At 35.1% G+C, this 16167-nt stretch overlaps 1 protein-coding gene across 3 annotated transcripts in view; it reads right to left on the bottom strand.

Annotated features, from left to right (window-relative positions):
• Nucleotides 1-1691: 1691 nt before the first annotated feature.
• CDH10 (cadherin 10) overlaps nt 1692-16167 on the bottom strand; it is a 94788-nt gene continuing 80312 nt past the window's right edge. For 2 of the 3 annotated variants that reach the window (XM_066326254.1, XM_066326246.1), the window contains 5 exons: nt 14585-14721; nt 12157-12278; nt 5790-5898; nt 3617-3868; nt 1692-2764 (listed from right to left, as the gene is read on the bottom strand). In XM_066326254.1, the coding sequence (XP_066182351.1) occupies nt 2271-2764; nt 3617-3868; nt 5790-5898; nt 12157-12278; nt 14585-14721 (1114 nt within the window). In that variant the 3' untranslated portion in view covers nt 1692-2270. The remainder of the gene's footprint in view (nt 2765-3616; nt 3869-5789; nt 5899-12156; nt 12279-14584; nt 14722-16167) is intronic. The other variant, XM_066326262.1, reaches the window with a different exon arrangement.

The raw sequence follows: 16167 nt of genomic DNA, 5'->3' as shown, positions 1-16167 counted from the left end.
AAATTAGTACTATAATGCAACTCAAGGTCATAGAGTCTTATTTGGTGTTTCCTGATATAGATGAATAGTGAGGGAGATGTATATACTTGTTTCTTCCTTCTGGAAACAAACCAGAGATTTTTACTGAGTTGTATGTAAAAGTGTTGTCTGGACTTGTTTAACCAATTTTTTTGGTTTTAGCAGATAGGTAAAAACCCAGATGCTTTACAGCCTATTTTATCTTCTGTCCTAGTACTTACTCATTTAAGTACATAGGGTGTCACTGATCTCAGTGTTGCTGTAGACAAAATTAGTTTTGGATGTTTATGCATTTAATGGACAGATATTATTTGTTTGTTTCCTCTTACTGCATGCTATTGAAGGACTGATGGAGATTTGAAAGAAAAATATTAGGTCCTGTTCACTAGGTGATCATAAAGAGTATCAACTGTTTGTATCACCTGTGAGACGTCTCAAAAGCTTAGTAATGTTGCTTATGTAAGACATTTCTTAATATTCTCAGATTCATATTCTATTAAGAAATATAAAAAATCATTAGTTAATAAAAGTAGCATTGATTGGAGTGAAGAAAAATCCATATTATTCACAGTTTCTTAATAGACCAAATAGTTTAACTTGATATCAAGTCAATAAAAATTTGGTCTCCATTACACCAAAACAGATTGCTTAATGGTAGTGCATTCTGCTTTTAACTTCATTGGGTTTTATCAGCCCATTAAGGAGAAGATATATCTAACTAAATGAGAATGCAACATTCCACATTTCAAAGGAATAATATATTTCCAATATCTCTTGGTTTTATGCCAATAATTAGCTAAGAGAAAGAGAGGAGGAATAAACCTCCAGCTGTGTTTCTCCCACAGTAGCCAATACAGACCTTGTAACATACTGCTTTGGCTTTGAAATTATTTAATCTCAGCAGCACTTCAAAATTGCAGTGCTGGTCTAGTACAACACTTGTGTAACCTAAAGATTAAAGGAAGAGACATTTCAAAATGGTTTTGGATGCTTGCTTTGTTTTGTGATAGCTAAAGTATATTTTTGGTTACAGTTGGCTAGTTGCTCAGGTTTCTTTTTACTAGCCTTGAAAAAAATCAATAAATTGAGGGGAGGGGCTGCTAGTTTTTGTGACACTTTCTCAGTCTTCAGATTGACAGCTTTAAAGGTTATTGATAAACAACACATAGTGTTTGTGAGCAAATGATTTGTCTTTGGAAAAACAGAGCTTAAAAATTATTGAGCATCTTTTTATGCTTTATCTGTTTCACTTACAGATCACTTCTGATGATGTAAGTATGACTCAAAATGAAGAACTGTAGAACAAATAAACTGTAAACAGAGATTTTGAAACTAATGTTATGTGTTTGGATAGATAAATTGTGTCAGCATGTTTTTAGAATAAGAGTTGACACAACTATTAGAGTTGACACAACAAATTCATCTTTCTAGACGATATGATTAGTTTAGTTAAAAAATAAAAAAAGATTCTTTTAAACATTGATTTGTAGAAAGTAGCACTTTTAAGCAAGTAAGTGTGTAACTTGTTCCTGTCTCAGTGAGCACAAGCACTTCAGACTGTGTTGTATGTATGGAGAATACTTCAGCAGAGAAGTATTAGCAGTTGGTTGTGATGCCACTGGAGAAATTCCATGTTCTTTTCAAGCTTGAAACTCATGCCAGAACAATTAACATAGTTGTAAAAACTGGTTTATTTTTTAAAAATAAATACAAAAATATAAATATAAAACATTGGCAGATAGAATTTGATGAAATGAAGTTGCACAAACTTTTTTTTTTAAACCAGCTGCATATTACACTTATTAACACCACGTGTACATTTTGTTTTATTTTAATGTACAGAACAGGATATATTGGATTTTTTTCTTCTTTGCCATCTTAAAAGCTGCACTTGCAGGAATAGGACATGTACCTAACAGAAGCGGCTTGAGGTTGCTTAAGGGATTATCACCCTGTTCGAATTTCTGAAGGTAAGATATTTTTTTTATTTTACTTACTAAAATGTACAACACTGAATTTCCATAGCTTTGGCTCTTGGAAGTTGATTAAATAAAATGTTGTATATATTCCAAGTGGCATCCTACTAGAAAGAATGAATGACATTAATGGACAAGTTTAAAACAAATTTTAAAAGGAAACCATTGTGCTGAGTGGCAGGAAAATTTTCCTGAATGTTAAATACTGTTGAGTGCAGAAGGTGTCTGTAAAATTACTTCAGCTCGAAGGGAAAGAAAAAAGTAGCCTACTGTAGGTTAAGAAGTGTCTTTGTCACTTTCTCCTCCACCGTACATCTCAGCTAGCTTGTTAAACCGAGGGCCCCACTCTCGGAGGTAATCATAGTTTTGGTCTCCTTCGGTAGTACCTGACTCCAAGGAGCTCAAGGATTCAGCTATGGAATCGTTTCCTTCATAGGCATAGGTTGCAAGCGAGTCATACGGCGGCGCAGAGGGATCCGTGTCGTGCTCTTTGAGCCTTTGGTTAATGAAATCTCGGACATCCGTGTTGTCTGGTGCCGAAGGAGTCCTCCGTGGCACAAATAACGTTTCGGGGATAATGTCTCGTCGCAGCTTCTTATCTTCAATAGCTGCAGGATTCCTCAGGGTGCCGATATCAAAGGCTTGGGTGTCCTCCTCTCCACCGCCTTCGTCATTGTAGCTCACAATGTTGTCTCTTATGTCCTCTTTAGAGAGGATCAAAGGCTCCTTCTTCCGTTGCCTCTTCAGAGCAGCAAATAGCACCACTATAACTTAAAGAGGGAAACAAAGAATGGGTAAAGATCTCTATTTAACAATTTCTTAGCAGCAAATCCACAGGTACAAGAACTACATTTCACCAACACGTTTTTTTGATAACTGGATAAACACCTCTATCAGTATAATGGTAGCACAATAAAGTCTCTATCAAAAACCTATTTTGTACACATTGTGTGCTCTGCTTTACAGGAGCATGAGCTTGTCTGCATGCTCCTCCTCTAGCTGTAATGAGCTTTAAAATAGCCAGGTCCATTCTGAAGATATTTTTCCTTTTTCAAGCTCAAAGGATATTGTTAAAAAGTGGGTTTGAGTTGAATTATAGGTCATTACTTGCTATTCTGAAAACTACAAAATGGAGGTTTTACAAAATTTTTTTTTTTTTTTTAATGACAGCACTGAAACCATTGGATAGACAGGGCTTTGATGTACTGAAATTACTGCTTACTGTTATATTATATGTGAAATATATCCTGTGTATTGATTTTTAGTAGTTATTTAAATGAAAAAGAGACTTTTCCTTAAAAAAAACTAAAAGACATTAAAGCAATTTTTGATTATACTATTCATCCTTCCTGAACTTTCTTTTTTTGGACAACTTAACGAAAGAACATAAATGAGCTTCTGGTTGCACAGTGATAGGTTTAACACTCTGGGACTTGAATTCTTATTTACAGTATTAAATTAGCAGATAATGAGGGTTTGCCTTTGTTTTCTTTTTCCTTTTTATTTTCAGCTGCAGGTGTATTCTTCTTGCAAAATCCACAATCATTGATTCTGTCAAGCTGCATAAAGTCAGGCCTCAAATACTTGTTCCTGGGCAGGGGAAGATGCGTTTCTCTCCTTACCTAGCAGGATGATGATGCAGAGGAGGATGGCCACCAGTGCCCCGGTGCTGAGGCCGGCGGGCAGCAGCAAGGCCTCGGCGCTGCAGGACTGCATGTTCCCGCGGCTGTCACAGGCACACACGCGGATGGTCAGCGTGCCCGTGCTGCTCTGGATCGGGTAGTCGTTGTCTGATATCACCACAGGCAGAAGGTAAGTACTTATCTCGTGTCGGCTGAAGCCATTCCTTCTCGTCAAAATTCTGGCGGTGTTGTCTAGATCAATTAAAAGACACTGCTGTAGGCTATATGAACATATCACTTATAGCAGACACAAATCATCATATTTTATATGACTTAGAAATAGTTCCCGATATCACAGTTGTATCTCTGTTTTTCCAACAACATTCTTGTTTGATCAGAAAGTTATTTATAAAGTTTTAGGTACATCTGGCCTGCTTCTCTGTGCCTCTGCACCACTTTTGCATGCATTTTGAAAAGAGGATTTCTCAAAGCTTAAAATGCTTTACAGATTAATGTATGCAATGTGTGACACAGTTACAGTTCAGGGTTGAAACCCTGAAATACAGCAACCATCTGAGTAAAAATAACCTTCCACTTTGTGCAGTTTAACACGTACTCTTGTTCTTGAACATTCTTTCTAATTCTTTCTATGCATCATCTGTGACAACACCCTCAGGAATGCTACCTGTCAACTCAGTATGAGATTCGCTACACCAAACCACTTTCAACACACTGCAGAACAATGAATTATGTACCTTAGCACATGAAGTAGGGCTTTTTTTGGATAGAAATTGTCTTAGGAATTCAGAAAATGTGAAAGATGGTGGGTATTTCTGCACATTTTTGAGAAGTGAACTCACTAAACTGTGTCTGCAGCAGACAAATCTTAGTTGTGTGCAGGATACTTCAACATCAAAAGCTGTCCACTGAGTGGCCAGAGGGAAGGGAAAGAAGACAAGGAATGAGTAACAGGGAGAGACTATTTCTTCTACTGTTCGAGTCACAACACTAGAGCGGCAGCCAACACCAGAGTTGATAACTTTTTAGTCCAAAAGAGAAAAAATACATGTTTAGTCTGAACTAAAAGGAAAATTTAGTTTTCATCATATTTGTGGATTGCTTGAGGTTGCCTATGTGGTTAGCTATCTTCACAGCCAACTTCAGGCACAACTGAAAGAGCCCATGTGAAAAAAGAAAGAAAATAATTACAGATAGCAAGGAAATATCAAGATCTATACCTCTCTGTACTCAGGACCTAAGTCACTAAGATATAACTTTTGTTTAAAATATTAAATCATCTATTTTTTCCATAGACTTCAAGATGTGAAACACAAAGTTTTTCATTATTCTTTCCCTCTACTGGTTTTCTGTATTTTAACACTATTTGGTTTCACTCAGCATCAAAAATTACGTGTCTTACGGATTCTTAAATACCCCTTCTACAAGGGATTTTATATGGTACTCAAACTATTTGATTTAATTACTTCCCTTTCCCTACCATTAGAATTTTTTTTTCTGCTGCTGTTTGCAGTTGAATACATCCTGGAATATTCATCAGGAACAGAGGATTATTCCCGTTGTCTTTATGACTTCGACACATTTGAAGGCTGATACGATGTCCCCTTTCATTTATTTTCTCTGTTATCTAGAGTCCTCTCAATTAGTCATACTAATAATGAAGGCCAACATTCATAGTCTCACTTTCCCAACAGAAGTTTCTGAAAATTTTCTCTGATAAAGACAGATTGAGAAAGGATCAAAAGAAAAGCCAAAGTGGCTCTCAGAACCTTTATTTTCATTAATGGCCAGAGAGAAGCAAAACAGAAGGCCAGGGAAATAAGAACTATGTGAGAAAAAAAAAAAAGTGAAAAAACTTGTCAGCTGAAGGCATTTTTGAAAGCTTTTTTTCATTTGCAGTCAAATATTTCACCTGTCTCTTACCCCAAGCCAATACTTTTCTGATGTTCTTTAGAATGTTTTTTATCACATTTCTGCCTCACTTAAACAGATAAAAATGTAAAAGCCCTAAACCTCATTCAGGTAAAGTAGTCTTGATAGTACCAACCTTCACAGATTTTCTACATACTGATAGGCATCAAAAGCAAACATATTTCAGGAATGTAGCCAGACAGAAAATATAAAACTCCTTCAATGGAACAGGCATGCATTTTACCTTCGTTATCCTGAACAGTGAAGTTAGGGTTAACAGCAGCTAAACTGAAGAAAAATTTTTGTCCACCAAGAGGATCATCTTTGTCTACTGCACTTATGGTTTGAATAAGCTGCGGGGAAAAAAAAGCAAGCAAACAAACAACAAAAAAATCCCCAAATACACCTAGGTTTTTGATAGAGCTGTCTGATCACAGAAGATGAAAAGCATTAGAATAACTTAGCATTCATGCATATTGATTTAATATTAATTCTGCAAAATATAACAACTAAACAAAAATGTTCAACAAGTATCTCATGTAAGTTTTTTTGAGCAAGAACATCTTTCATGAGGTATTTTTCATGAGGTAGTACATGTGCAGCTATATTTTTATAGTTACATAGTGGACAAAACTTGCCAAAACTAGTTTTGCCTGTAGCTGGTAGCTTTTATACTTCATCTTCGGTTCATCATTTTAAATTCAAATCAACACCTAAGACAGTAATTCACATGAAGTTTTCTATTTTCATGATAAAAATTACATTTTATCAAACAGATGTTTCTGAAAGGGAGGTTAACATTTCAAATTACATTTCAACATTAAAGATTTGTTTTCTTAAACATGATTTTTCTATTTATTAGAAAAAATTTATTAGCAAAATACACCAACATGATTCCTGAGATGAAAAATGCCAGTTAGATTTTCTAATATTTCTACTCTTGTAAAACATTGTAGCATATGCTAGAGATGCATAACTTTGGAGTGGGATGAGAATCTGGTGTCATAATTCTCAGAGTAAGCTGCACCAGATCAATTCCATACTCAGACTCCAAGCTTTCTGCAATGCCCAAAATTTTTTTTTTGAATTTTTGAGGAAAGTAATGGCAAGCCCTTTATCAGCCCTTTATTTATTTACCTGTCAGGTAAGTGAAACAAGGATGTGGCTTTTTCACTGAAATTTCTACATCTAAGAGTGGCAAAATATTGTTTCCTAAGCAAAGCAACTTTTTTAACTTTTATTTTTAACTTTTTTACTTAATTTCAGACTGGGGCTTTTTTATACAATGGCATGTAAACTGAATTTAAGTCTGGATTTTTGTGCATGCATGGTTGAAGGTTCAGTATCGTTCTTAAGTTTAACTTCCAAATATAGATTAATCTTTAGTCTAGATAATTTTTATTTCTCATTTATTTTATCCAACCTTTTAAATTGCACTGCTTTTTCAACCATGGATTTACATCTAATTTTTAACACTGTTCCTTCCCTATGGAGTACTTGTTAAACCCTGTTTGCTTTTCCTCTTCCAGTTCTTCCAAATACAGCCATTTCTCTTCATATCACAGCTTTTGTCAGGTCTGATCATCTTTAACATCAAGAACTGCAATGCACTTCTGTTTGCCTTAAAAAACGCATGACTAACTCCCAACTTCTCTCTTGTCCATCCAGAAAATAGCAGCAAATCACTTAATGAGGCAAGGATGGGAGTTCTTTTAATATAGCAGCTTCCTTGATTTTTCAACAGGAGTTTTGTCTTTCTCTGCTTTCTTATATAATTCTCCAATAACTCTAAATGAATAAAACTGCTAATGCAAGCATAGAATATTATTTGTTTGTGAGGAATGAATATTTTAATTATTTAGTGAGCAGCTAGCATATGAATTTTCATAGTTATTTACAAAATGAAGTAAAAAAACAGACTAGTTTATTTTACTTCACAACTGGAGACCATGAATATGGTCTCTTGTAGGTATTAGGCTGATGAAAATCAATTGATTTGCTGAGTGTTCATACTCATAGTTTAAAAAGAGTGTGTAGAATTGAAAGCATTATACTGCAGTTTGAAAACTGTTTCCTGATAATATTGTTTACTATTTTAAAATCTTATTTTATATGTAGTTTCAAATTTTTTTCTCTTAGACCTGCCAGACATGGGAAACCTCAATTACTTTGTAAGTAGGGGTATAACACTCTAAATTACTTTTTTGTAGAAATGCCACAAAGGAGTAACTGCAGGGAAGCTAAGGATGTTACTCTGTATGATAACACTCAGGAAATGAAGGGTCCAGAAGCAATCATGAGGGTCCTTTGCCACTAAAAGAGTATAAACCAGTGGAAACAAGTTTGCTGTATGGTCTGCTTATTCCAATAAAATTCATCTTTCTGCTTGGTAGGATTTCTGCAAGCATCAGTTCTATCAATTGTTTAGGTGTATTTTCTTCTAAAATATACTATACATACGCTTTTGAATTTAGGAGAATGAAAATGAAATGTGCTACTAAGGAAAAGAAAGTTGCAGAACTCTTTAGAAACCCTACATCAATTTGCAGTTTAAAAACTTTTTCTTGCCTGAATGAAAATAAAAGTAAAACCTTTGAGAGCTTTTGAAAAAGGTAAGGCAAAGACAAAATTCTGATACTCATAAAACCACAGGAATCTATAAGATCTATGGCTATATAATGAAGAAACTGAAGTAAGAATGAATAGGGGAACTAGGAAAGAAAGAGAACAAAATTTCAAGTTAATTGATCACAAATTGTCATCTGCCAAAAGAAATGAAAGAGATGCAATAAACAAAGATAAAATGACACTTCAGGATTAAAGGATTTAAGAAATTTTTAGAGAAATATCTGAAAAATAGGAAGGGAACATTTAATCTAGAAAAAACTTCAAGGATTGTAGTTTTTCAATAGATCTGAATTATAGCTATTTTTTTTAGAAAGACACTTGGTGAATATAACAAGGAAACTTCTGGAAATATGAAAATCCCAAAAGCCATGTTTCAGCAAGATTATGGTGAGAAAAGCATCCCTGATAAGGATTATTATATGGGTCATGAGGAGCAGCATAAAAAGAGTTGGTTCAAGAAACTTAGCGTGTTTATATAATCGATACTAAATTAAGTTATCGGGAAAAGGAAAATAGACTCCATCATTCATATTTTAAACTGTCTTTGAAAGAGAATCCATTATGAGCTAGACCTATTTACATAACATTTGGCCACATGAAAAGGGAGTGGGCATGTATAGATTTGGTAAAATGAAGGAAAATAACAGCAAGGTAATAACAAGCCATTAAACATCACAGTGCACTTGAGTCAGGCGGGGCTGTCCCAGCGCAGGGCCCGGCGGAGCCCCTCAGCCCCGGGACAGCCTGGGCAAGGCAGGGCAGAAGGCTGCCCGGCAGCCAGGGCTGAGCCAGGGGAACCCAGCCACACACAGCCCTGCCAGCCCCGACGGGACAGCACAGACCCGGCAGGGATGGCCCTGAGCCGGGACAGACCCCGGCGGGGCAGCGCTTTCCTGCGGACCTGAAGGATATGCCATCCATCACGAAGGAATCAAGTCCATGGGGAATGCTCGCACTGGGGCAGGGAAAAGTGTTAGGGGGAAGGGGTGTCCCAGAAAAGGAAGTCAGTAGTGAAGGGGTGAAGGTGAACCTGGGAAGAAGGGGGGATATTAAAGGAAGTTGTTTTAGTTCTTCTCTCTTTGCTTCTCACGATCCTACCCCATTTATAATGGACAGAATATTATATTTATTTTCCCCAAATTGAGTCTGTTTTGCCAGTGATGGTAGTTTGTACGTTTGTCTTTGCCTCGAGCCATTTTCTTTTCCATCCTTTCTCCCCCTGTACTGTTGAGGGGGAGGAAGTGCTGGGAGGGCAGCTGGCTACTGGCCATGGACAGCTCCTGCCTTCTCTTCTTCTGGCAGATCACTTACAAATAGAGAAGGGCCTCTCTTCTGACATCTACTATAGGGGAAATGAATATACAGAGAAGGTACACGCAGTTTCCATGCAAGATCTCTCTAAAGCAGGACTGTCTTCTGCTTTCTAAACTGTTTCTTACGTTTTACATTAGAGGATCTTCGGAGGCTGGCAGCTGAGCTGCCAGACATGTAACAGCTGGGAGCTGACAAAACCAGTGGGATTCCATCTGCCCAGACGCCCAGCTCCTGGCTCTTCTCACCTGAGGGCAGAGGACAGCTGAACCGACTTCTTTGGTTGCAGGGCTGCAGCAGTCTGAGCGTTTTGCAGCTTTATTTCCCTGAACTCCTGTTGAGTCAGCCTTCTGTAGGTCACATGGATGCCTGTGTCCTCTTTATGCCATCACACCAAGACTGTCCTCGTTTTTGTGGGGGTTGAAAGAACAGCAACCACCAAAATAGCATTTTGCCAGAGGTGCTGCTTGTGTATAGCTTGAGCCTTCTGAGACAGGATGTTTGCATCGTTTGTAAGTTCGCAGTACGCCCTGATATCAGCAATAATATCAAGCAGGAAAACAATCACAGGCCCTTCATCATTCAGACTAAAAAGTCACATTTCTCTCTTGCTATATATATGCATATGTGTGTTTGTGGACATGGATTTATGTGCACCTACCTATGTATCATACATCGTATGTGTGTCTATATAGATGTATAAAATTTAGACTTCTGTACAAATTAAGTAAATGGAAAAGTATAATATTCATTCCCATATCTGTCTTTAGTAGATGGGAAATACTGAGACTAATACCACAGAATCTGTGACTGATGAAGCATCATTAGTTTCAGTGACCTAACAGAAGATATAAATTTCATGGATCAAATGTAATTATGAAAACTTGAAAGGGACGAAAAATAGCAGAAATGTGGGAGGAATCAAGCTCAGAGAACCATGTTCAGTTTGGATTGATTAGATTCTTTCAGGACAGACTGAATTTGAAAAATAAGAAGTCTTATTTATGAGCTGCCAGTAAACAAGAAAAATATAATTGAATTCAAATAGATTATTCATGTTATCCTGCATTACATTTTTTGTCTTCCTGCAAATTGTTTTCTTTAAGCAATCATTTCCAACTCAGATTTCTAAAAAAAAAATGTTTATATTTATGGCCCTCTCAATAACTTTGGCAGGTTTTTCTGATAAAGACACTACTGAGCTCCATAACAATTTAAATAAGCATTTGTGGATGTGCAAATTTATTTAGCCACTCATTTATTAGTTATAAGTGATTAGCATTATTTTTTTCAACTTTTTAACTGACAGCCTATTCTGACTGTAAGCAATAAAACAATGCAATGTAGAAATAACTTTTATATTTACTTTTAAATTATACTGATTTCAATAGTTTAGATAGTGCAGAAAAAAACTTGTTCCTTAAAGTACATTTACATGGACATTTAACTGTTCAATTGACATTTCCAGTACACTCTAGAACTAGTAACCTGCACAGAAAAAATTCTGAAACCTCAGAGGAATAAAATTTGTGGATTCATGCATTTATATTTTTTTAACATAGGATTTTTTTTTGTGCAACTGGAAGAGGAAAAGTCAACATTCTTCTTTTACAATTGTTAATCCATATTTCATATTGAAAATTATTAAAATATTATTTTAGCATTTACAGTGGACACTTCAACTGTTCAAAATTCTACATTTTTAGCCAGTGACTTCTCTTTACCTAACAGCTTGAATTCTCTTGTGATTCTCACAGCAGACTAATGCACTTGCTCAGTACCTTCAGATATTTTATGCATTACAAATTTGGGCCTCAAATTCTTTGTTCTAAGTTCAAACTGATGTCACTTTGGAAGGAAGAATGGCAACCTGAATGTGAAATTTGCAATACAACCTGAATGTTAAACCTGTGGGACTCCAACAGTGAAGACAAGCTGGCACTTCTACCACATTCTATTCAAGTGTACTGAAAGTGTTGCACTGAGCTACTACTGCTACCATTTTAAAAGCTTTATTATTGGCTGATTATGCTCTGGGGTGTGTAATAGGAAAACATTTTTTACAGAGTTCTAATAGGCAATTGCCTATTGGGAATTAAGTATTAAGCGTTATAGTAATTTCCTTTAAATTGAAGTACATATTATGTAGACTCTAAGAAGCAAAAGAAAATACTATGTTACCATTTAAAAAATACGTTTGTTTGCCATAAATTTTTGGTATGCTAATGAAAGATGAATCTAACAATTGAAAAAAAAAAAGAAGTTTGACAGATTTTTTTGTTTGCAGTCACCACCAGCATGGATTGAAATACATCTGAATTTTGCACTTGGAGAACTATTGAAAATATAGATCAAACTTTTTAGTTACATACAATGTTCTACTTTGTGAAATTAAGGGCAAAGTGAATCATGACCATGTCATGGAAATATCTCATCAGGATTCAACAGCAGTAGAAGGTTAGGTAAGGAAAAGTGGTGATTGAAACACTGATGTGCTTGTAACATAATTGAGATTTCTCTCCAAGCCTCACTTACAGAGCTTCTTTGCTTTCATTTTAAACATTTCAAAAGTTAATTTGGATATGATTTTTTCCTAAGCAATCAGCAAGAATGATCTACAATTGAGTGCTGCAGCAAAACTGGAGAAAGGGAAGTGTTTATCAAAGGCATACCTGTCCAGCTCTTGCATTTTCACAGACGAAAGTGTCATAGAATACAGCAAACTGTGGGGCATTGTCATTGACATCCAAAATTCTTACATAGACAGGAACACGAGTAGTATCTTTGGGGTTATCTGACAGCAGAAGAGAGAAGAAACATGAGATTGTTTTCTTATTTAGAGTTTTCTATTTTCTTCCAAATTTCATGAGCAATATACATGCAAGATGAAGTTTGAATCTTGTCAATATTTAGTGTACAAACCAGAAACAAGCAGAATCAAGACTTTTGAAAAATAAGGAAATTATTTGTTTAGAATGAAAAAAAGAAATATTGGGATCTAGTGAACAATTAAGTTTTTCATGAAGACAGGGGGCTGCAAATGTTAATAATATATTCCAATGTTATGTATGAAAAGTATGCTCACTACTACTCACTACTCACTACAAATTTGATCACTTGGTGCGCTCAAGGTTTTGTAAGGTTTCGATCTTAAATTTTAAAATTCTTTGTGATCTAGTTTGTTTTACAAAGAAAAGACATCACTGGCTGTGATTTGTATTGGTTTTGGCTGGGATAGAGATAATTTAGTCGATGACATGCATACATATTCTGAAGAATTTTCAAGTCTGAAATTCCTCTCTTGCCCCTCAAAGAAATTCAAACAAAACAAATGAAAGTACCGTTCCAAAATTTTGGCAAAGAATGTACTAGAATAAGATTATTTTATGTTTAAATTGCCCTTAAAAATACTAATTTAGATTTTCAGACCTTAAGCTCCCCCTTGCCAATTTCCAGATCCTACTATTATTTAGAGTGCTCTTTTGTTAACATAGATTAATTCAGGAATACAAGTGTCCCTGTTCTCACTTGCTGATCTTGTTGCTATACCAAAAATATTAAATAATGCTTGGGTGTAAAAAAGTGCAGCTGTTTCTTGAAATTCTGCTGTGTGGTAGCTAAGCACTGTATGGTTTTTCAACATTAAAGGAATTGAATATGTAACAACAGTAACAGATTGTTCCAAATTACTGATTCCCCCCGCCCCCGTCCCTTTTTCTTCTGCTTCAAATAAAACAAAAGACATTTAGGAGCAGCTGGAATTACGTTGGCTTGTTATCAGTAACACCTTTGCTAAAGAGCGTGATGTAGATCATTTTGACATCCTGAATTATTTAAATTTCCAGGTTTAGGGCACAGTTTTTCATAGCCTTCTGTATGTTTGTACTAACTTTCCAAATCAGTTCTAACACTGCTTTAACATTCTTCCATGCTTCATAGTTAACATCTTAAAATATTTAAAGATCTATATATCCCTCCTCACTTTCTCCAAACTTAACATACCTCTGTGGAGAATGCTAGTTACTCCAGATATGTCCATAATATGAATTTGCTCTAAGTTTCCTGACAAGGAGGTAAGTTTAGCACAAAGATCTAGTTATACAAGGATGCTAAGTTCCATCAGTATATAAATCTGAAAATAATTTGTACAACATTGGACAACACACTGGTTGCAAACTCAGGACAAAGCACCACAAGGAAAAAAAGGGTTTTTGAAAAAACAACCTACAGGTTTGGTTGGGTTTTTTTGTTTGGTTGGTTTTGTTTTGGGTTTTGTTTTTTTTAATTTTTTTTTCTAACACAGAATGTTTAATTGGAAGGACACAATGTTCCATTTAGTCCTCTGTAGCTCCTGCCAGCTATGTTTCACTGCTGATCAATATTTTTTTCCTTTTTTTCTTTTTTTTTTTTTTTGACTGATACAGAATTAACCCTAAAATAATAAATGACTTTGAGAGGAAGAGGAAGTGATTCTTAGTTGGTGATTTCAAATATCAGACCTTTGCCCCTCAGAAAATTTTCTGTCCATTGATCAAAGTTATTCTCAATAATGTAGTGAGTTTAGGAAGATATCTGCTATTGTCTTTATACTCTCAACATGTATATACAGAGAGATGTTTAAAATGGCCCAAGAAAAGCTACAGCTTCAGTATCAAACTGAATTGTACTTGTCAGATATTGACTCTAAAAGCTGTAGGTGTAGATACGAAAGGAAGAGACAATGGAAGCATTTCTAAGGAAATTAAGAAAATAATAGAGACAGAAATATAGATTACTAAGCTAAACTTGGCTATTTTAACAGCCAAATCATGTTATTGTCCTCCAAGAAAAGGAATAAAAATAATTATTCCAGTCTTATTATTTAATTGGCTAACATTTCAGAAGTAACTTGGACATTAAAGGTCAGTGATGGAGGAAAGTGAGGAAAAGAGCAATGAGGAGACAACTGATGTTAGCTACCCCACAATTCACTTTTCCAGAATACATAGTAGAAAGGGGCAGGGGGAAAATGAAAGAGGGGTGTTTTCATCACTAAGTCGCAGCTGTAACTTAACAGGCTAAGGAAAACTGTAAGGAAAAATAAAAACCAAATTAGCTTACTAATCTCAGCTGCTATAACACTCAGATTGTGCCACTGGGATATCTCACGGTCAAGTGGCTTAGAGGTATAGATGGAGCCGTTTCCAGAATGAATGTTAAATATCCTGTCAAGGTCAGTGTGACGATCCAGAGAAAACCTAATATGATAACGAAACATAAAGCATCGTCAAAATTATAGAAAGTCAAAGAAAACATATATTTCACAAGTCAGTACAGGTTTTATGCTTTACATTACAAAGGTTGGTTTTGAAAAGTCATATATTTAGTTTCTATAAATGCTTCTGAAAATTCTGAAGGTTAGCTCCTTAGAATAAGGAATTAAAATGTGGATTTTGAAAATGTGATACAATAGTGTAATATTTGATAACTGGAGCTTTTACAAGAATATAGAAGAATTATTTTTAAAAAATCAGAATTTCAATATATTAATTAATTTAATCATGAAAAGAAAATGGTCTTTGATATACTGTTTCTTCAGACTGAGACTGGCAGCTAATTTACAAGCTGTTCAAAGGTATTGCTATAAGCTCAGCTTCTAGTATTTAGCATATATTAATTCAATAGAGATCAAGATAATAAAAAGAAACCTGTATAAAAAAAAGTCCACATGCAGAATTCTCACTTTCATGCACAGATGCAAAAAGACCTTCTATATTTCTATAGCTGCTATACTTCTGGCAGGCAAGATGTCCACCAACATGATACAATGGTGTCGAACTAGTATCAGAAATTTTCTCTTTCCTCCATTTTTTTAAATATTTCACATTGCCTTCAAATTAGAATTTAACCTATCACGTGGAATTAAATGTAGTATTTTGCCAAATAAAGAATGATGATCAGCATATCTGTCAGAATTGGGCCAATTTTTTTTAAAAAATTATGTAGTACACTTGTATAGTACAATAGAAATGAATGTTTATGTTTTTATGAAAATTTATGAGTAATCTAAACTGTTCATCAAATGCATCTGGTTTCACTTACAGTACTTAACTAAATTGAGCAAAATAAAATATTGTTGTTTGATGAAAATAATATTGATGCAGTTTTGGTGGCTGTTGTTTGCTCACTCCATCACACACAATTGCAGTAAATATGAAAGAGAAATAAATAAAACCCCAACAAATAAGTCAACACCAATATGGATATAAAAAAACCCCCTAAAAAACAGAAGGAAATTAGAACAGCCAATGAAAACTTCTGATGATGCAATTAAGACTTACTCAAAAGTGGTTTTTTTTTACTACTAGCTAACTCTAATAACTCTGAACTAGAATTAAAAAAAAGACACAAAAAACAACTGTTATTTTCTAGAGAAATTATATTTGACACTACTTGGCTTATATGATAAGCATTTCATTTTACTTCATATGTGATGTTAGTTTTATTGAAGACTAGAACTTTTTTCATCAGCACTCTAGAAGCTTTTCACAGTGTGAAGCAAGAAGCAATCCTGATGGACTTACTTGAAATTAAGTTTTCTATGAATTGAGGCACAGGAAAATATTTTGTGTGTCTCTTGTGTGCAAGTAAATTGCTGTTGCCTGACATGTTTGTAGGTTTACAGATAGCACCATTCTCAATTC

This window comes from Sylvia atricapilla, chromosome 1 (genome assembly GCF_009819655.1).
Source record: "Sylvia atricapilla isolate bSylAtr1 chromosome 1, bSylAtr1.pri, whole genome shotgun sequence".
NCBI lineage: Eukaryota > Metazoa > Chordata > Aves > Passeriformes > Sylviidae > Sylvia > Sylvia atricapilla.
The sequence above is the reverse complement of the archived record's forward strand: the minus strand, read 5'-3'. Positions and strand labels throughout refer to the sequence as shown.